The sequence below is a fragment of the Bufo gargarizans genome, chromosome 2, assembly GCF_014858855.1.
Source record: "Bufo gargarizans isolate SCDJY-AF-19 chromosome 2, ASM1485885v1, whole genome shotgun sequence".
NCBI lineage: Eukaryota > Metazoa > Chordata > Amphibia > Anura > Bufonidae > Bufo > Bufo gargarizans.
In genome coordinates, this window is record NC_058081.1 from 247,757,695 (window position 1) to 247,779,755 (window position 22,061).

Sequence of the window (22,061 nt, forward strand, 5' to 3'; positions counted from 1 at the left end):
TAGTGTCACCTGCTGAGGCTTCAATTGGGCCTAACTCCAAACCCAGCCGTTTAACAATTGTGAGATATCTGAGCAGTTATACAGAGGGAGGGTGCTCCTTTTGTGTCTTAATCAGCACCCCTGCAGCGTAATCACTGGATGCCAAATGGTTAGCATGGCAGCTGGGGGCCATCTGAAGGCCCTTCGCATTGCCAAGTTACTGCATGTATTATGTCCTGCCTCTGGCAGACTGTAATACAATGATAGTAAAATTGCTGTCTGTTCCGAGCACTCCAACAATCTCAGGCTCAAGTCCACTAAAGGGATTAAAAGAAAAAAAAAAGTAAAAAAAAAAAAAAAAAAGAAGGTTTTTACAATTTCACAAAAATATTAAAGATTCAAATCACCTCCTTATCTCAAAAAAACAAAAATTAAACATTATTGGTATTGAGACATCCGAAAATGTGCAATCTACTAAAATAGCACATTAGTTATCTTGCATGGTAAATGGCATAAAAAAAAAAAAATCACCTCAAAAAGGGGGGGGGGGGGGGGATTATCAAAAAGTTGCTCGTTTCCCAAAATGAGGCCAAGATAACAACTCTACTAGCTACAGCTCTACTTGCTCTCACACACCTATGTCAGACAAATCAAAAAGTCATGGGTGTAAGAATATAGCTACGCAACAAGATTTTCTTCATAAAGGCGTTTCAAGAAGTAAAACATAAAAACTCTATGAATATGTTCTCACCATTATTGTACTGACCCGGAGAATAATTGCATTTTTTTAACCCCACAAATTATTATTATTTTTTTACAGTTTCACAATAAATTGTATGGAATATGTATTAAAATGTGCAATTAATAAGTACAAAAACGGAATTACTGAAACTGTAATCTCCCAAAATTGGCCTGGTCATGAAGGAGTTAATCACTTTGCTAAATGGCTGCTTCTGAGCATTACGTACGCTCAGTTAGGGTACATGCACACATTCATGATTCATGTGCGGAGAATCCGCACTGAAATCCGTAGGTGTTCGCAGGCAAATCTGTGCAGTCAATCCGCATCAATTGGTGCCGATTTGCATGCAGATTTTACTAAGTGAATGAAGAAAATCCGGTCAGAAAAAATAAAATAATATGACATGCTGTGGATTTTAAAATGCTAGAAAGAACTTCTTCTTTTCCGCCTTAGTTCAAGTTCACATGGCTTTCCCATATGCATGCCGATACATACCAAATGGTTTAATAAATCAGATTGGTCAAACCTCGCATCATTTTTAAGTTCTGTCATCTGTAACAGACGCAAGTCTCTAATATGATGGGTGTCACCTTTTAGAAATGTGTTTGAGTATAAGCTATATCTTATGGGGGGCAGAACGAAATAGAAGTATAAAAGCAAACAATCCAGATAGGCAGAATTACCATGACCTAACACCTAGTAATATACATCATACCAAGGAGTTAGTCCGCCGCTGATCCGATGTCACATGGTTCAGCTTTGAGTTTTCTTTATGAATGTCAAGGCCGACAAATGAGTGAGATTTTTTCATAGGATGCATTCCTTCACTGCCTTTAAACATAAAAAAATTAAGAGTATTTTAAGTAATAAGTAATGTTAGTCTTACTATATTACTAATACTTTCTGCCAGACTCTTCATAGGCATCAGGACAGATCTGCAGCACACAGAAAGTAACCCATACAATAACAACCGGCAACCAGCCGCTAGGCTCACATCAGATGTTAGATACCAGGAACAGGGAACTTTAAGAATTTACCAGTATGCAACTAAACCCACTTTTCACCCAATGGTACCGGCTCTCCCCTATTCTACTCGCCCCCACTGATTCTCTCAGAAAAATCACTAGTCTGCAGTGTTGTCACATGAAATAACAGTACTGGCTTGGCTCGCTTGGAATGCCCTCAGATGTGATCCCAAAATAGCACCAGGACCAGTCACTATCTGCAACTTTTGCCTAATGGTACATTGGAAAACAGGTACAGCCAGGTAGAGTCAAGCTGGCTCCATGCAGTAGAAACTGTGCTTTAGGGGCATAATGCATTGCAACAGATGTTCTGGAGTTTGAACAGAGTATTTACAGATACACAATTACACACTCTAATAATATCTAATATGTCTGTGCAGAAAAATTATCTGTAAGACAGTATACTGAATGCAGAGAATTTAATCAAAATATGTATGCGATTTCCTTGTCTTTTTTGCTTTCTTTTCTCACCTAAAGGCTATGTACACCTTTGGGGGCAATTTTTTTATTATTGCATTGTATAAATATTTTGAGCTAAAAAAATTTTTTTTCTATTGGTCTTTATTAACAATATAGAATCTTTTTTTGTGTACAGGGCTGACATGCTCGACTAGCTGCCTGTGGATTTTTTGTCCTTTCCGTCATCTGGGGGGCAGACGGACTCCTTATCTCTGCTCTCAGACTTTATAAAACACTCATTATAGATTAGTTCTTATCTTACTGATAAGAATGTGGCTTAAGTAAGTGTTTATGACCTCTTAGTAGTTTAGAGAAGAGGGTTATTAGATGATCGGCACAAAGTGAAAGTGAAAGTACCAGTCACACAGTTAGAAAAACATTTAAACATTTGTAACACAATGGCTCAATATTTTCAATAAAGGACAATTGAAAATATGATTTTTAGCCAGAAGTTAGTAAACTGCAATCAAACAAAAATTATCTCCAAAGGTGTACGTAGCCTTTAAGTATCATTCATTTTAATAATTAATTTTCATAATTATCAGAATTTATTTTAAATGTTGTAACTACTATTTTTAAAATATTCCTTGGTGTGGCCACTTTTCAAAGACCAGAAAATGGTGGAACAAAAACAATACTGCAAGTTACATTTCTTTATTTGTGGCTTTTCGATGCCAGAAAACTGACACATTGGGGCTTAATAAATTCCTTTCTATGTGTTTTTTTTTATTATTTTTTTTGGGGGGGTGGGGGGGGGGGGGGGAGTCTAATAGCTATAGTTTCAAGGTGAAATAATAGAGGAAAAGCAGAACAGATAACTTAACGAAAAGATGGAGCAGATTTGTTAGTTTAAAGAGAATACAAGTATTTACTAAACACATGTCAAAGGCTGATGCATCTTTTTTGCAGATTACATTACCTTCGCTATCTAGGTCATCACTGTTAGCAAACACATCATCAAAACTATCATTTGTGGAGGAATCATCTTTATCAATCAACTCTGGCATGGAGGGAGATTCTCCTAAAGATCGACAACCATAGAGTTTGCTCTGGTAACGAAAAACCATTCTTGCCAAAATGGGCCCCAAGTCTGGAAGTTAAGTGCAAAGAAGGTATAGTCTATACAGAATACATCAACAAAGTACTAAAGTCATACTATGCCAAGAAGCTAATTGCACATTTATTTTAGATTAGACAACAGTTTGCATATTTTTGGCATTCAGCAACAAATTTCAGACCCTCTGAGGTATTCTGCAGAGAGTGCAGGTTGTTCTCCAATATAATAAATTAGATCACCAAACCCCCCTTCATTGAAAAGGATCACTAGAATAAAAGCAGATAGGGGAACCAATGCTTTTAAAATGGAATGTTGCTTGTGCTTAATGGGAACCTGGCTTGTGTTTATTTCAGTGGTTATCATTTATGTGCTCTTATGTATATTAAATTATTTCCGTATAAGGCCTCATGCACACGGCCGTTCCGTGCATTGGGGACCGCAATTTGCAAACAGTCGTGTGGCGGACGGGACGGATCGACACCCACTCAACTTGAATGAGTCCGTGATCCGTACGCACCGCAAAAAAATAGAACATGTTCTATGTTTTTGCGGTGTGGAGGCACAGACAGAAACACCACGGAAGCACTCCGTAGTGCTTCTGTGGGGTTCCGTGCCTCCGTTCTGCACCGCAGCTCCGGATTGCTAACCCATTCAACGGGTCTGCATCCGTGATGCAGGAAGCACACGGCCGCTGCGGACCCCATATTGCGGCCGTGTGCATAAGGCCTAATGCTGGAATTGGACGTGGGAGAACAATCATGGGCTGCCAGAGAAGAGTATGTCCTATTCATGAGCACTTGCTGTGGAAAGGCAGTGGCAGGCAGGAAGGTTTTAAGGGAATGTTCACACGATGGATTAAAAAAAATCTGCCAACAAAACTCAGTGCGAAATCCGAAAGTGGCTTTTTTGCCACCTTTTTGTGTATTTTTTATGCAGTTTTTCAATGTGCATTTATTAACCAATGCATGTTCAATACAAAAATGCATTTTCAGCTTGTGTTTTTTGGTGTGGACGTGGATCAGAACTAAAAACACGCAAAAATCTCGGACACATATGGAGCGTGTTTTTTTTATGTTTCTCATTCATTTCAAAGGCAGATTCAGCGCAGATTCTGCCCCAAGACACGACATGCTGCTTATTTTTTCCCATGTGGAAAAAAAAAGCCAGAACTGCTTCTCATTGAAATAAATGGGAGGCTGTTTTGAGGCGAGATTGTGCCCAAAAACTTTGTGTGAACTGACCCTTACTCATGAATAACATGAAAGTGTGACTTTTCTCCGCCATGTGCTCCCAGCATTAAACAGTTCTCGGAAACTGAATTTAAAATAGCAAGTAAATGAGAAACTGCTGTAGTTTCTGTCACTGTAAGGGCAGCATAAAGTGAATGACAGGTTCCCTTTAAGGGTAAATGCACACGTTCAGGATTTGTGTACGGACAATCCGCACTGAAATCCGCAGGGAAATATGTGCGGTCAATCCGCATCCATTGCTGCAGATTTGCGTGCGGAAAAAATAAAATAAACTGACATGCTGCGGATTTTAAAATCTGAACCGTACAGATGTAGTAGAGTTAACTCACATGCTTTATGAGATGTGTTATCTAAACTAAATGCGTTAAGCAAACACCTTCAATTGCTTTTCAATGGCTTTTGTTTCAAGATAACTCAAAGTTCTTAACTCATCGCGTTAAGAGTTTGTGTGTTACCCCTGCTACATCTGTAGGTCAAAATCCGCGCTGAAAAAATCTGCAACACGTGCATGACACATTTAAATTCTCATAGAATACAATGTACATGACCTACGGTGCGGATTTTCCGGGCGCAAATCTGCACAATCCTGATCGTGTGCATTTACCCTAACCCTGGGTTCAGACCTGAGCGTTCTGAAACGAGCGCTCTGTATGCGCGATTGTACGGGCGTTTACAATCGCGCATACAGAGACAGGCGTGCACACATTGTCGCACGTTCCCGAATATCTATGTACGGGAACGCGCGACAAACGCCCAAAAAAAAGCTCAAGAACTTGTTTGAGCGTCGGGCGTTTTACAGCGCGATCGTACGCGCTGTAAAACGCCCAGGTGAGAACCATTCCCATAGGGAAGCATTGGTTTCTCCTTGTTGAGCGTTTTACAGCGCGTAGGAACACGCTGTAAAACGCTCAGGTGTGAACTTAGGGTAAGAGTCTGCATTCCTTGTTTTCTGTCTCCCGAGAAAGCGCTAAGTAAAGCTTCCTTTTAAAGAGGACCTTTCATGCGATTTTATTAGGGGGGTCTATACCTGCACTTGCTGATGCTGCCACCCTGCTTGATTTTTTTAAAATATGCCTGAGCATCGGAGAAGCAGTCTTTCTTCGTGTGCATCACCTTCCCCCTGGCTGTAGCGCTGTCCAATCGCAGCGCAGAGCGTCACAGCCAGGGAGGTTTTTTCTCCCTGGCTGTGATGCTCTGTGCTGCTATTAGACAGCGCTACAGCCAGGGGAGAAGGAGACACCCACAGAGAAAGATGTCTCCTCCCCATTTCTCCGATGCTCACTATTAGCATACTGAGCGGGAGCAATCCGTCCGGGCATAGCAGGCATATTTTTTTTTTAAAAATCAAGCAAAGTGGCAGCATCAGCGGGGAGTACCCCGCAAGTGCAGGTATATATCTCCCTTATTAAAATCACATAAAAGGTCCTCTTTAAGACTGACTAGAGGTGCTGCAAGTTTGTGGTGTGCACCAATTTACAGTACAGCAGAAGTGGGAAATAAGATCAAACGCCATTTACTGGAAAGTACTGAATAAACTCAACTGAGTCCATCAGACTTTCAGATCTGCAGCACTCTCCTTCTGACGCTGCATGTAACACATGGAACCAGCCTAGGGAAGTAAATGTAAGACGTGCTCTGGCAATGTTTCGTTAATAATAAAAATACATGACTACAGCAAACTCGAGGAAACATACTGTACCTTTGCTTCCTTCATGATCTACTGAAGGATTTTTTTGCGTATTCTGTTTCTCTGAGAACAGCGGGTGAATCCACGAAGGTTGAATTTTGCCCATATGAAAACCTCCCAGGCAAATGCTGTTATTAGCCACATCTAAACCGAGCTTTTTTAACAGCAAGCTGATGACCTCATTATTGCCATTCTTAATGCTTATTTCAAGGGCCTTCCGCGAATCCTGTTCATGAACTCCGTGATTTAACAACAGCTCCACCAACTTAGCATTGGTTCCCTTCTCACAGACCTATTATAAATCACCACAATTAGTCTCAAATGATTAAGTAAAAAACACCTAGAAAATATGCACAGCAGAGAATACACCTTTTATGATCTAGCCCTGGCGTGGAAGCTCCTGCGTACCTGGACAATTAAAGATGTATGTTTGGGTTTCTTATTGACATCTGCTCCTAGCAATAGCAGAGCTTCCACAATGATCATGTGATTTTCGGCACAAGCCTTGGCCAGAAATTTGTTCTTTACGTTGTCATCCAAGGTCATTTCAGCAAAACAGCGATAACATAATACCTGAAACTAAAGCATGGACAAATGCGGGAACGCAGGTCACATATAAATTATACTGACGTGTCCGGAGTTTATTGCTGTATATTGCATTTCAAAAGACTGACGATGATGCATTACGTAAATTTAATGGGGGAGATTTATCAAAACTGGTATGAAGGAAATTGTTCTGAGTTGCCCATAGCAACCAATTAGATTCCACCTTTCATTTTCTAAAGGAGGTCTGAAAAATGAAAGGTGGAATCTGATTGGTTGCTATAGGCAACTCAGCCAGTTCTACTCTACACCAGTTTTGATAAATCTCCCCCATTGTGTTTGACAGAATGAAATACCTTTATGAAAGTGAAACTGAAAAAATCTTGAATTACCTTCTGGCTCCGTTTGTTTGCTAAACACATAGATATTTGGTAAAAAAGTACAGTGTCAAAATCTTGTAGTTCTAACAGCTTTGCAAAACTGTGAGACAGCTTCATCAGTGTTAGAGCAGCCCGAAATCCCTGAGGATGCAAAAAACACAAATGCTGCAGCTACTGATTTATACCAAATTATACAAACTATACAGCAACCAATAAAACGTAGCATACTTCCTCTTGTATCCGGACAACATCCTCATACCGCTGTAATGTGGAAACCAAATGAGTTGACAATAGGTCCATTATAGCAATGCAAATGTTTTTTCTTGTTATTAGAAAGGACAGGAGAGAGATTCCAAAGTATTGAATTTCTGAAAAATCAGAAAAAATATGTTTAAGAGAAAACTATTTCCAATATATTAGTCAAGTACAAATGGTAAACATAAGACTATATTCCACATTAAAGATAATATGACCAATTGTTAGAATATCTACATTTAAAGGTACACCTTGGAGGTAATTTTGCATTGTACTCATTTTGAGATCAAAATCTTTTTTTAATTTGGTCTTTATAACAAATATGGGACCCTTTTTTCTGTAAGTAGCTGAGATGCTCTGCTAGCAGGATCTTAGTTTTCTCTCTTTTCTGTCAGACAGGGAGCTGATGACTCCTTATCTCTGCTCTCTGACATTATAAACACTCATCAAAGCTCAGTTATAATCTTACTGATAAGAATGTGGCTTAAATAAGTGTTTATGACCTCTCAGTAATTTAGAGATAAAGGTTACTAGATGACCGGCACACAGTGAAAGTACCAGTCACACAGCTAGAAAAACTGTTTAGGGTGGGTTCACATCACGTTTTATGCCTCTGTTTGATGTATACTTTACAAAAAAAAAAAGATACAAAAACGCAGCACACCACATTCTTCTATCCTGCACAGTCCTGTAAAAAAAAACATATACTTTTTTTTATTTTTATGGAACTCTATGGTATACAGATGCCACTGTATGGCATCAGTCTGAGGCATCCGTTTAACGTATATTCTTTTTGTATACGTTAAACGGATGGGAAAAACATGATGTGAACCCACTCTAAGCTTTTGTGACAGAACAATATTTTTAATAAAGGACAATTGAAAAAAATTATATTTAGCCCAAAATAAGGAAAATGCAATCATAAAAAAATTGACTCGAAAGGTGTACAAAGTCTTTAATCTAGGAGGAAATTCATAACTGTGTGAAGTCATTATAACCCAATTTCCACAGAATTTTTTTTTTTAAATATATAAAATTCACGTTATGCATCACCTTCATTTCCAGGATACATCTGGATACTATGCAGGATAGTATCAAAAGTTCCTTGCTCTGATAGCAACTCCAAAGACCCCGAACATTCAGACAGGGAGCTCACTACTTTCAGACCACAGGCTTGTATTCCTGGATTAGAAATAAACTAAAGGCAAAGAAACCAAATCACAATGTTGTGTGCGAAGCTGAAAAACAATATGAGCAGGGACTGGTAATAAAATCCAACAGCTAAAATCATTAAAAATATATAAAATAAAAAAAAGGCTGCTTTATTTGTGCAACTGGGGATATGGTGCTAGACATTACTGTTCTACAAAAACTGATACAGAAGTTGTTAGTTTTACTCACTTCCTTTGATCCTTTTATTGACTAAATTGTATGAGCACCTTTATGGATGTTTTTCTATTTCAGCCTATTGTCAGCTGAATCCACAGGCCAGCAATCATATATGGGTAGTTCCTTACTATTCCCCAACAGATGGTATTGGGGGAGACAAGGATCAGACATGTTGACTTTTATTGTCCCGGGAGATAAGCTGCTGCCATATTCCAATATAGTCAATGGGGTCTGGCGGTGCACGGCCGTGTCCAGAGCCCTTACATCTACTACATTACATCAATAATGCAAGCATTTAGTGGTTAGTAAATGGAGTTTTAGTACACATACCTTGTTGAGGGCTTGTAAAATGAACTTATGAGTTCCTTCAAGTAAGCACTGGTTTCTGATTACTTTACGTGGAAGATTTAGGAATGAACTGTCTTCTGCATTTATGGGATTATTTAGAACATCATATGTAGTATCTAAAATAAAATACTTTAAGAACTCTGCATACCTACATATTCTTTATACATAGGCTTAGCAATGACATAGAATCACTCACCATCACACATAATCTGCACCATTACCCGCAGGGCCTCCAGCTGGACCCCAGAAACCTTTTTATGCTTCTTCATGGCATTTAACAGACTTGTCATTGTCACAGTAAGGACATCCAAATTAAAGGAGCTAAACAAAACAACAAGAAAGTATTTGCTAATAATTGCAAAAATTACTACATGGAAGTTAGGAGGAGATGATGATGGAGAGTTTTTCAACATAGAAAATACCTGTGTGTGTTATATCAATATGGTAAAGCTTAGGTTTATAAAATAGAATGATTACTAAATGGAGGAACTTGTGAGGTCATGCCACTCACTGAACTATACATAATATGGATCCAGTGAACTTTCCGCAAATGACAGATTTCCAAGAGAGATGAAAATTTTAATAATAATTAATAAAATATAAAGCTCGGGGAAGTGATAAATTATGTTGTGACTATGAGAAATATGTTTGAACAGTAGTATAAGTTAATACCTTTGGAGTTGAACAGTAGTAGAAGTTAAAGAGGACCTGTCACCGCTCCTGACATTTTAATAGCTTCATGCATTCCCCATGTAACAACAATTCTGGAACATCTATTCTTATGTCTGTATGTTGTGCCATTCCTTTATGGGAATGGATTGCTAGCAGTCTGCAGTAAGGGCACATAGGGGAGGTAACCAGTTGGGGGTGTACCTGCACAGACTCACTCTATCCAATCAGTAATGCCATTGTCAGACTGTGCAGTTACACATCCCCAACTGGTTACCTCCCCTCTGTAGCCTTACTGAAGACTAATAGCAATTCATTCATAACTTCTAGTAGAAATAATAAAGGAATAGCACAACATAGAGCCATAAGAATAGATGCTCAAGAATTGTTAGTATGCAGGGAATGCATGTAGCTATTAAAATAGGCATGTCAGGAGCGGTGAAAGGTCCTCTTTAACACTCGCTTTTTGATTAGCATTTTTGTTTTTTACAATACCGGACTAATAAAAATATTTAAAGCTCTTTTAGTTAAAGGAGTTCTCCAGGAATTAAGAAAAATAAAATTACTTAAAATATAACTTTATCATAAATATATTCCCATATAACTTTCATTATTTATAATGGCTTGTTTTGTCTAGGGAGCAATTATTAGGGACAATAGAATGGCCGCCATCCTATTGGTACACACAAAACCTGTCCTAATCACACAGCAGGACAAGTTACTTCAGAATACGGAGCCGCCTTATCCTCCTCTCTGCTCTAATTGTCAGGGATTATGATCCTGAATACAGATTAATATGATCTTCAGCTGAATCTCTGTAGGAATGGAGTTCATGGGGAGACATGAAGTGCAGAGAGGAGGGTGGGGATGTGGATAATGAACAGCAGCCCTTGTATGCAGTCTCCATTACCACAGCCCCACATTACCTCAGTCTGTCCTGTCTGTCCTCTGTACTTCATGTCTCTTCATGAACTCCATTCCTACAGAGATTCAGCTGAATATCTTATCAGCTGTATTCAGGATCATAATTCCTATTAAATAGAGGAGGGAGGAGGATGAGGCAGCTCTTTAGGCCCAGTGTTCTGAAGTGATTAGAAATGCTGAAACAAATAGAAAAATATAGTGCTAAGCCTCACATAGGTAATGTCTGTGAAGGTTCTCATTTATCCAGGTCATGGTATATATCTGTAAAGAATAAATCAAGGCAACTGGACGTACTGTAGATTTCGTTAAATGTTTTTCAAGAAATCTACAGTACGTCCAGTTGCCTTGATTTATTCTTTACAGATATACTCACATAGGTTAGTACAGTAGAGCTAGTTGTGATCACATTAATGCAGCTGCAGGTATTGTGCTCACCTTTTCAGGGTTGGGATTAGTCACAACCATTATATACGCAAGTAATGCAGATTGGTGTCACTGTGGTATCAGGCTGAGAATCCTCGCCAGGCACAAGCCGGAAGTCAGATGTGCAAATTGTCTGAGGCACAAAAGTATCTCAATCTGAAGGATAAAAGAAGAAACAGTGCTAGATTCCAAGTTTCTATAGAGATCTTCAATTCATATTCCAAAACTGACATGTTTCGGAGATCAAACCCTTTTTCATACAGATATTGGACATCATGTCTGTAATAAAGAAAAGGTTGATCCCTGAAACGCACCACAGTTTTGGAATAAAAATAGAAGATAGCCATAGAAACTTGGAGTCTGGTGCTGGTTCTTCTTTTATCCTTCGTTTGAGACACTTTTGTGCCTCAGACAATTTGGCTTACATTTCTGAAGTAACTTGTCCTGCTGTGTGATTAGGACAGGTTTTGGGTGTACTTATAGGACGGTGGCCATTTTTTTTGCTCCTCAGACAAAACGAGCCATTATAAATAAGAAAAGGTATTTGGGAAAACATTTATAATAAATATTGTTTCACCAGCTGAACTGTTTTGCTCGTTCATCGATGACCTGCGGCACTTTTAGACGAGAAGATTATCGGGAACGAGTGTTCATAGGAATGTTTGTTCCTGACACTCTCCCCCTAATATCGGTCTATGTAAATCAGCCTTTAGTAAAGTCAAATTCAAAGTAATTCAAATCATTTGTAAGTATTCTTTACAGTTTGCATTCTCATCAGTGTATTATCAAGTCAATGGCACTTACATTTATAGTAAATGTGGAATAAAAATGATTAGACTCTTTGCAATGATTTCCCAAGCTATTCATCCAATAGTATATAATATATGCATACCTTCCATTAAAAAATTCAAGAAGGACTCTGCAGGCACTTTCTGCTGCTTCTGGAGAATGCAGATGTTCTTTCATTATTTCAAGTACGTTGATATGAACACCTTTCTCCAATAAAATCTTTCTAATAATCACTGGAAATAAAGGTATGTGCTCAGTTGTAAAGAAACACTATAACCAGATTCCAAACAACAAAAAAGAACAGTCAAAAAATGTAACATAATCTTCTTTATTATTTGTTCTTGTTTCATCAGATAACACAACTGCAGAAAAAAAATTAATAAAAATAAAAGCAGTACATTGTTCTCTCAGGCTGCAGAAATGTCACCTCCTTTTAGATCAGCCTATTTATGAATGGGTAAATCCCCAGTATGGTAGAATACTGTGTACAGCCAGGAACCTACAAAAGCTAAGTAGGAATTCCAATGACAAATCCTCCATACTGCAGCATGGCTAGACATATTTGTCATTCAGGCTAACAAATTATATGGACCTTTAATAGATTCTAAGTCTACCTAAATAAATCCATCTCCTCACTCCCAAACTGTGACATATCTAGGCAGATTTGCCTTTCAGGTTCATGGGAAAGCTGAGCTAAAACCATGCAGAACTTTAACAATGGAATACTAAATCTATCAAGATAAATCCCACTCCCTAGTCCTAAATAGTGCCATCGCAAGGCATATTTACCTTTCAGGGTATTGGCAAAGCTGGGTTACTACAACGTTGAACGGTTATAGATTGCAGAATATTTAATCTACCGAGATAAATCCCTACTCCTAAATATTGCCATAGCAAGGCAGATTTACCTTTCAGGGTCATGGGAAAGCTGGGTTACTACAATGTTGAACTGTTATAGATTGCAGAATATTTAATCTACCTAAGATAAATCCCTACTCCTTAATAGTGCCATAGCAAGGCAGATTTGCCTTTCAGGTTCATGGGCAAGCTGAGCTAAAACCATGTGGAACCGTAATAAACTGTAGAATACTAATTCTACCAAGATAAATTCCACTCCCTATTCCTGCTAAAACAGCCTTCTGTAGCAGTTTGCAGATAGCAATGCAGAAAGAGTTATAGGCAGAATTTAGCAGGTTATGTTTTTCATCTAGTTTTTTTAGGGTTAGTGTCCCTTTAACAGTATGGAGAATTTTGGAGAACGTCTTCAGTGCATCTCCACTTTAAATAAACTATTTAAAGGGAGTCTGTCACAACATTTTCACAAATTTAACAGCATTGCCCCACAGAAGATTGCAAACACATTACAGAAATACCTGTGTGTACTTTGCATCTTTATTCCATGTCCAAGAAAAATGTCTCCCAAGTGCCCAGCTAGACAGGCTTTGCTTTACTTTGGGCACTTGCACCAGCAAACCCCACCCAGATGGGCACTTAGGACAACAAAGCCCACCCAGGTGGACACTTGGGACAGCAAAGTCTACCCAGATTGGCACCTGGGAGTCATTTTTCAGCAGGATAAGACTACTTTCACATTAGCGGCAGCCTTCTCCGGGAGGCTGTTGCGGCGGGTGAACAGCCTGCTGGAACCGTGCTGCCGCTAGTGCACGCGTGCCCCAGACTACCACTCCGGCCCCATTGACTATAATGGGGGCGGGCCGGAGTTCCGGCGGCAGCCTACAATGTGGTCCAAAATAGGGAGAAGGTAGAATAAACAATATAAAAAAAAAAACTAGATAGGGTGGAATGTGTGACAAAGCTTTTCACAATCCTGTTTTTATAACTCAATATTCTGTAGGTGCTGTGTAATAAATAAAAAAAACGAATAGAAAAACACTGATATTAAATAAAATTGATCTGGATATAGGAAAATGAGATTGGCCATGTGTTTTTTTTTTTTTTTAAATCTATAATTTGAACGCTATGCTCACTCATAGCTATGTTAGGAAGATTAAAACAAATAGCACAGGCCCTAAAGCTTTTTTTTTTTTTTTTATAGTCATAAATGTAAAAGGGAATTGGAGAGGTGAAAACACCAATACATTTTTTTTTAAAAAAAGTGAAATGTACGTGAGCGGTTTTTGGGGGACATTTACCAAGTGATATACCTTAAGGTTATTTGTGCCGCAATCTGTGACTTTTCCCCACTCACAGCAGGTCTAAAAAGGGTGTGTGGCATGGACGGGGATGGGCCAGTAGGCCCGTCTCATTTATCATTTTCTATGCCTGTTTTAGGCGTTCATTTCACAGAGCACTGGATCGCACAGGGCAAATGCATTTTATGGAGATCCGGTGATGTACCGTGGAGTAAGCTCCGAACAGCAGTGAGCCCAGTGACGTCACCGGCACTGATGGGTGGGCTTTAGCGCTGCCCTAGCCTGTAAAACGGCTAGGGCAGCAATAAAGCCAGCCCATCAGAGCCGGTGACATCACCGAATACACAGCTGGGTGTCAGCTCTCTGCCTGAGAGCAGCAGAGCATGAAATGCTCTGATACTCAGATTAGTGGGGCTGCCTGGGTGAAAATACAGGTATGTCCGGGTTCAGCTCTGAAAACACCTTTAAGTGTAGCAGTGGAGAATCCATGTAATGTTTGTGGGATGCAGTAGTGGTAAAAGGTGCTAGTACCTTTAGGGTGAAAAGAATGAATGGAATTCTGGGTCTATATGAAAAAATTTGCATGTGGGAATTTTTCCTTCCTCTTTTAACCCCATAAGGACCAGCGCCGTAAATGTATGCGCGCTGATCAGGCGAGTGCAGGAACTGCGCCTGTACGATCAGCGGCAGGGGTCCGGCAGTCACCGATAGTCGGACACCTGCTGTATGCGCCGGCATACGTGTTTTCACTGATGCCAGCGCATTAACCATAGATGTGCCATGGTCCGCAGCACGTGCGATGTATGGGGAGGGAGCTGCCATTAGGTACCCGCGCTGCTGTGACGGGGACCCAATGGCAGGTAAGGCAGCCCGATGCATTCCTTAGGCATCGCGGCTGCCTTCCGTGACAGCCTGTGAGATCCAGCCCCCTGGATCTCACAGGCAAGCTGGCTGAAGTGTATTACAGTGTGTAATACACATACAGCCAATGCATGACAATACTTTTTATTGTCATGCGTTGTAAAGGGGATCAGACCCCCAATGTTGAAGTCTCAAAGTAGGACAAAAAAAAGAAAAAAAAATATATATATAAGTTTCAAGTAAAAAGAAAAAAAAAGCGTCCTTTTTCCAAAATAAAGTAAAAAAAATTGTAAAAAATAGGAAAAAAAGAAAAAGAAAAAGTAGACATATTCAATATCGTTGCGTCCGTATCGACCGGCTCTATAAAAATATTGCATTACCTAACCCCTCAGGTGAACACCGCCAAAAAATTAAATAAAAATTTAGCTATAAAACCATTTTTTTTGTCACCTTAAAAAAGTGCAACACCAAGCGATCAAAAAAGCGTATGCCCCCTAAAATAGTATCAATCTAACAGTCACCTCATACCGCAAAAAATAAGCCCCTACCTAAGACAATTGCCCAAAAAAAAAAAAAAAAAAACTATGGCTCTCGGACTATGGAGACACTAAAACATGATTTGTTTCAAAAATGCATTTATTGTGTTAAATGTAAAAAAAAAAAGTAGGCATATTAGGTATCGCCGTGTCCGTAACAACCCCACCCCCTCAGGTGAACACCGTGAAGAAAAGAAAAAAAAAAAAAAAAGGTGTAAAAAAATAAGCAATTTTTTGTCACCTTAAATCACAAAAAGTGTAAAAGCAAGTGATAAAAAGTCATATGCACCCCAAAATAGTGCCAATCAAACCGTCATCCCATCCCGCAAAAATGGTACCCTACCTAAGACAATCGCCCCCCCAAAAAAATATGGCTCTCAAACTATGGAGACACTAAACATGATTTATTTTTGTTTCAAAAAATATATTATTGCGTAAAACTTAAAATAAATAAAAAAAAGTATACATATTCGTTATGACCTGCTCTATAAAAATACCACATGACCTAACCCCTCAGGTGAACACCGTTAAATAAAAAGTGTCAAAAAAGCCATTTTTTTGTTCACCTTACATAAAAAAGTGTAATACCAAGCGATCAAAAAGTTATACGCACCACAAAATAATACTAATCAAACAAACAGTCATCTCATCCCGCAAAAATCTAGACCCTACAAAAATTTTGACCCTAAGACAATCAGCCAAAAAATAAACAAACTATGGCTCTCAGAATATGGAGACACTAAAACATGATTTAGTTTGTTTCAAAAATGCTGTTATTGTGTAAAACTTAACTCCTTCAGGACCCTGCCATTTTTCACCTTAAGGATCAGGCCATTTATGTGGTGATAACTTTAAAACGATTTTACTTATCCAGGCCATTCTGAGATTGTTTTCTCATCACATATTGTACTTCATGACAGTGGTAAAATTTAGTCCCAAAAAACTTTTATTTACAAAAAAAAATAATCAAAATTTATAAAAAAAATGAAATTGGGAAAAATTTCCAAATTTCAATTTCTCTACTTTTATAAATCGATAGTAATACCTCCAAAAAGAGTTATTACTTTACATTCCCCATATGTCTACTTCATGTTTGGATCATTTTGTGAATGCCATTTTATTTTTTGGGGACATTAGAAGCCTTAAAAGTTTAAAAGCAAATCTTGAAATTTTTCAAAAAATTTCTACAACCAACTTTTTCAGGACCAGTTCAGGTCTGAAGTCACTTTGCGAGGCTTACATAATATAAACCACACATTTTACAAACTAAACCCCTCAAGGTATTCAAAACTGATTTTACAAACTTTGTTAACCCTTTAGGTGTTCCACAAGAATTATTAGAAAATAGAGATAACATTTAAAAATTTAACTTTTTTGGCAGATTTTCCATTTTAATAAAATTTTTCCAGTTACGAGGCAAGGGTTAACAGCCAAACCAAACTCAATATTTATGGCCCTGATTCTGTAGTTTACAGAAACACCCCATATGTTGTCGTAAACCGCTGTACGGAGACACGGCATTGCGCAGAAGGAAATACCATACAGTTTTTGGAAGGTAGATTTTGCTGGACTGGTTTTTTGACACCATGTCCCATTTGAAGCCCCCTGATGCACCCCTAGAGTAGAAACTCCAAAAAAGTGACCCCATTATGGAAGATACCGGATAAGGTGGCAGTTTTGTTGGTACTATTTTAGGGTACATATGATTTTTGGTTGCTCTAGATTACACTTTTTGTGAGGCAAGGTAACTTTAAAAAGCACAGTTTTTATTTTTTGCGATTAACAACATTCATCTGACAGGTTAGATCATGTGATATTTTTATAGAGCAGGTTGTCACGGATGTGACAATACCCAATTTTTTTTTAGTTTGTTTCGGTTTTACATAACAAAGCATTTAAAAAAAAAAAATTTTTTTTGTGTTCCACATTCTGAAAGCCGTAGTTTTATAAAATTTTTTTACACAGTTTATGTTTTTTTTTTAAGGTATTCACCTGAGGGGTTAGGTCATGTGATATTTTTATTGAGCCATGCCATCGGGTCCCCGTCACAGCAGCGCACAGCTCTGAAGTTAAACTATAGCCTGCCAGCGATGATCATTCGCTGGCAGGCTGTAGATGTTTAAAAAAAAATAAAAAATCACATCAGAAATGTATATTAGATGCTGTTTTGTTAACAGCGTCTGATATACCTGCTACCGGGTCCTCTGGTGGTAGCACCAAGCACCACACTACACCCCCCCCCCCCCCCTGTCACTTATTAACCCCTGATTATCCCATATAGACTCCCTGATCACCCCCCTGTCATTGATCACCCCCTGTAAGGCTCCATTCAGACGTCCGTATGTGTTTTGCGGATCCGCAAAACACGGACACTGGCAATGTGCTTTCTGCATTTTGCGGATCCGCAAAACACGGACACTGGCAATGTGCTTTCCGCATTTTGCGGATCCGCACATTGCCAGAACTATATAGAAAATGCCTTTTCTTGTCCGCAATTGTTTCTGAAACTTTTGCGCAAAGGGGCCCAAATTCCAATGAGTACATTTAGGCTTTACAGGGTTGCTCCTAATTTAACCCCGCCCAAAATGCCAGAACAGTAAACACACCCCACAAATGACCCCATTTCGGAAAGTAGACACCCCGAGGTATTCACTGAGGGGCATAGTGAGTCCGTGGGAGATTTATTTATTTTTTGCCAGAAGTTAGCAGAAATGGCAACTTTTATTTATTTATTTCTCAGAAAGTGTCATTTTCCGCTAACTTGTGAAGAAAAATTAAATCATACATAAACTCACCATGCCCCTCCGCGAATACTTTGGGGTGTCTTCTTTCTAAAATGGGGTCATTTGGGGGGTATTTATACTATCCTGGCATTCTAGCACATCAAGAAACATGACACGTGCTCAGAAAGTCAGTGCTGCTTCAAAATGCAGAAATTCACATTTTTGTACCATAGTTTGTAAACGCTATAACTTTTGCGCAAACCAATAAATATACACTTATTGGATTTTTTTTTATCAAAGACATGTAGCACAATAAATTCTGACACAAACTTGTATAAAAAAGGAGATTTTTGTATAACTTACCAGTTAAATCTCTTTCTCGCTCTTCCTTGGGGGACACAGACCTTGGGTATAGCTCAGCTCCCTAGGAGGCGTGACACTAAGTAAAACTGTTAAGCCCCTCCTCCATCAGCTATACCCTCAGCCTGGAGATAGAGGCTACCAGTTGCGTGTCCAAGTAGTGAAAGGAAACAACCAACAATGCAAACAACAGCCAACAACCCAACGGGGCGCCAGCCAAAACCCTAGAACCAAACACAGAAGGGTGGGTGCTGTGTCCCCCAAGGAAGAGCGAGAAAGAGATTTAACTGGTAAGTTATACAAAAATCTCCTTTTCTCGCCCATTTTCCTTGGGGGACACAGACCTTGGGACGTTCAAGAGCAGTCCAAGAAGGGAGGGACCATAACCCAAGGCGGACCACCGGAGCATCAGGAAACCGCAGCCTGCAAGACCAGGCGGCCCAAGGCAGCATCCGCCGACGCGTGCGTATGCACCCTATAGAACCTGGTGAAAGTGTGCAAAGAGGACCAAGTGGCCGCTTTGCACAACTGCTCAGCCGAGGCTCGATGCCTCTGCGCCCAGGAAGCCCCGACTGCTCTGGTGGAATGAGCAGTGACGCCGAAAGGCGGAGCCCTACCCTTGGCTCGATAAGCCTCAGACACCGCCAGTTTAATGAACCGGGCAATGGCCACCTTGGAGACCGCCAAACCCTTGCGCGAACCCTCCGGGACCACAAACAGGGAATCCGTGCGCCGGAAGGATCCGGTGACCTCCAAGTAAATCCTCAATGCCCTGACCACATCCAGACGGTGCAGTTCCCGTTCTCTGGAGTGGGAAGGAGAGGGACAGAGCGACGGAAGGACGATGTCCTCATTGATGTGAAAGGCGGAGACCACCTTTGGCAGGAAAGCCGGGACTGGTCGGAGCACAACCTTATCCTGGTGGAAGATCAGGAAAGGTTCGGAACAAGAAAGAGCCGCCAACTCAGACACCCGCCGGAGAGACGTGATGGCCACAAGAAAGATGACCTTGCAGGACAGAAGGCGAAGGGAGACCTCCCGCAAGGGCTCGAAGGGGGCAGATTGAAGCGCCGAGAGCACCACATTCAGGTCCCAGGAAGGAACCGGAGGGCGATACGGTGGAACAGAGTGAGCCACCCCTTGCAAAAAGGTCTTAATCGGCCCCAGAGGGGCCAGGGGACGCTGGAGAAGAATAGACAGCGCCGAAATCTGTCCCTTCAGAGAACTGAGGCCCAGCCCCAGGTCCAGGCCCGACTGGAGGAAGGACAGGATCGTGGGAAGAGAAAACCGGAGAGGTGGGACGCTCCGGGACTCACAGAACCCCAGATAGGACCTCCAAACCCGATAGTAGATCCTCGAAGATACGGGTTTACGAGCACGGATCATGGTGCGGACAACGTCCGCGGAGAAACCCCGGCGCGTTAAGACGGCGGTCTCAACAGCCACGCCGTCAAACGTAGCGAGCCTAAATGCTCGTGGAAGATCGGACCTTGAGAGAGAAGGTCCTCCCTGGAGGGCAGTGGCCACGGAACGTCTGCCAACAGCAACATTAGGTCGGCGTACCAGGACCGACGGGGCCAATCCGGGGCGATCAGAATCGCGGGAACGCCCTCTGCCGCGATCCTCCGAAGAACCCGTGGCAGGAGGGGAAGAGGAGGAAAGATGTACAGAAGGGAGAATTGGCACCACGGAAGGACAAGCGCGTCGGCGCCGTAAGCCTCCGGGTCCCGTGCCCTGGATACGTATAGGGGAACCTTGCGGTTGAATTTGGAGGCCATGAGGTCCACGTCGGGGCGACCCCAGCGAAGACAAAGGGCCTCGAACACCTCTGGGTGCAGGGACCATTCTCCCGGATCGATGGTGGACCGGCTGAGGAAATCTGCCGCCCAGTTGTCTACCCCCGGGATGTAAATCGCAGACAAGGCTGGCACGTGCGTCTCCGCCCAGAGGAGAATGAGGGACACCTCTTGCATCGCCGCAGCGCTGCGGGTGCCTCCCTGATGGTTTATGTACGCCACCGCCGTGGCATTGTCCGATTGGATCCGAACAGGGCGGCCCCTCAGTAGATGGGTCCAGTGTCTGAGGGACAAAAGAACTGCCCTCAGCTCCAGAATGTTGATCGGAAGTCTGGACTCCGATAGAGACCAAACGCCCTGGACGGATCGGGGAGGGAAAACCCCCCCCCCACCCCCGTAAGCTGGCGTCGGTGGTAATCACCAGCCAGTTCAGTGGAAGGAAGGACCTCCCCCTCAGAGGGAGATGCAACCACCAGTTGAGGGAAGCCCGAGCCAGGGGAGGCAGAAGGAAGGTCCTGTCCAGACTCCTCGGTGATTTGTCCCAGGCCGACAGAATCGCCCTCTGAAAGGTACGGGAATGGAATTGTGCGAACGGCACTGCCTCGAAACAGGCAACCATCTTCCCCAGCAACCGCATGCCGGATCTGAGGGAAGGCCGGTGATGACGGAGAAGGCTGCGAACCGACCCGCGAAGGGCCAGACGCTTGTCCGACGGAAGACGGACCTCTGCCAGTTCCGTATCCAGGAGCATCCCCAGGAAGATCAGCCGTCTGGAGGGGGTAAGGGAAGACTTGGGGTGGTTGATAATCCAACCAAACCGCGTCAGGGTCTCCAGAGTGAGATCCACACTGCCGGATGCCTGTGAAAGGGAGGGTGCCTTGACCAAGATGTCGTCCAAGTACGGAAGAAGAAAAACACTTCTTGAACGTAGAAGGGCCAAGACAGGGGCCAGGACCTTGGTGAACACCCGAGGAGCCGTTGCTAGACCAAAGGGAAGGGCAACGAACTGGAAGTGATCGTCCCCCACCGCGAAGCGTAGGAAGCGGTGATGACATGGAGCAACCGGAACGTGGAGGTATGCATCCTGAACGTCGATGGAGGCCATGAAATCCCCCTTTTCCAGGGAGGCCACTGCGGACCGGAGAGACTCCATCCGGAATCTCTGCAGGCGGAGGAAGCGGTTCAGGCGCTTCAGGTCCAAGATCGGTCGCACCGAGCCTTCCTTTTTGGGGATCACGAAGAGGTTCGAGTAGAACCCCCTGAACCTTTCAGTCGGAGGCACCGGGGCGATGACACCCTTGTCCATGAGTGAGCGAACGGCCGCGAAGAAAGAGGCCGCTCGTACGGGGTCCCGCGGAGGACGGGACCGGAAGAAACGGTCTGGCGGAATGGCCGCAAATTCGATCTTGTACCCGCAAGATACAATCTCGAGCGCCCATGCATCTGAGATGTGGTTCCGCCAAACGTTCCTGAAAAGGAGAAGGCGGCCCCCCACCCGGGTGGGTGGGGGCGCACCTTCAGGCAGAGGGCTGCTGGCCTGTGGTAGCCCGTGCAGGCTGGGTCTTGCGCCAGGTAGGTTGCGCCCGAAAAAACGGCTTCTTGCGTCTATCCTGGGTTGGGCCAGAGGAAGAAGAACCGGCCCCGGGTCTAGATCCGGAGGGCTTACGAAAGGACCGAAAACGGGACGAACCCGCGCGACCCCGTGGGGCGCCC

At 42.1% G+C, this 22,061-nt stretch overlaps 1 protein-coding gene across 3 annotated transcripts in view; it reads right to left on the reverse strand.

Annotated features, from left to right (window-relative positions):
• LRRK2 (leucine rich repeat kinase 2) overlaps positions 1 to 22,061 on the reverse strand; it is a 137,288-nt gene that overhangs the window by 71,928 nt on the left and 43,299 nt on the right. For all 3 annotated transcript variants that reach the window (XM_044280209.1, XM_044280210.1, XM_044280208.1), the window contains 10 exons: positions 12,023 to 12,152; positions 9,311 to 9,435; positions 9,097 to 9,230; positions 8,431 to 8,575; positions 7,351 to 7,490; positions 7,135 to 7,263; positions 6,608 to 6,778; positions 6,212 to 6,491; positions 3,125 to 3,295; positions 1,437 to 1,552 (listed from right to left, as the gene is read on the reverse strand). In XM_044280209.1, coding sequence (XP_044136144.1) covers positions 1,437 to 1,552; positions 3,125 to 3,295; positions 6,212 to 6,491; positions 6,608 to 6,778; positions 7,135 to 7,263; positions 7,351 to 7,490; positions 8,431 to 8,575; positions 9,097 to 9,230; positions 9,311 to 9,435; positions 12,023 to 12,152 — 1,541 coding nt within the window. The remainder of the gene's footprint in view (positions 1 to 1,436; positions 1,553 to 3,124; positions 3,296 to 6,211; positions 6,492 to 6,607; positions 6,779 to 7,134; positions 7,264 to 7,350; positions 7,491 to 8,430; positions 8,576 to 9,096; positions 9,231 to 9,310; positions 9,436 to 12,022; positions 12,153 to 22,061) is intronic.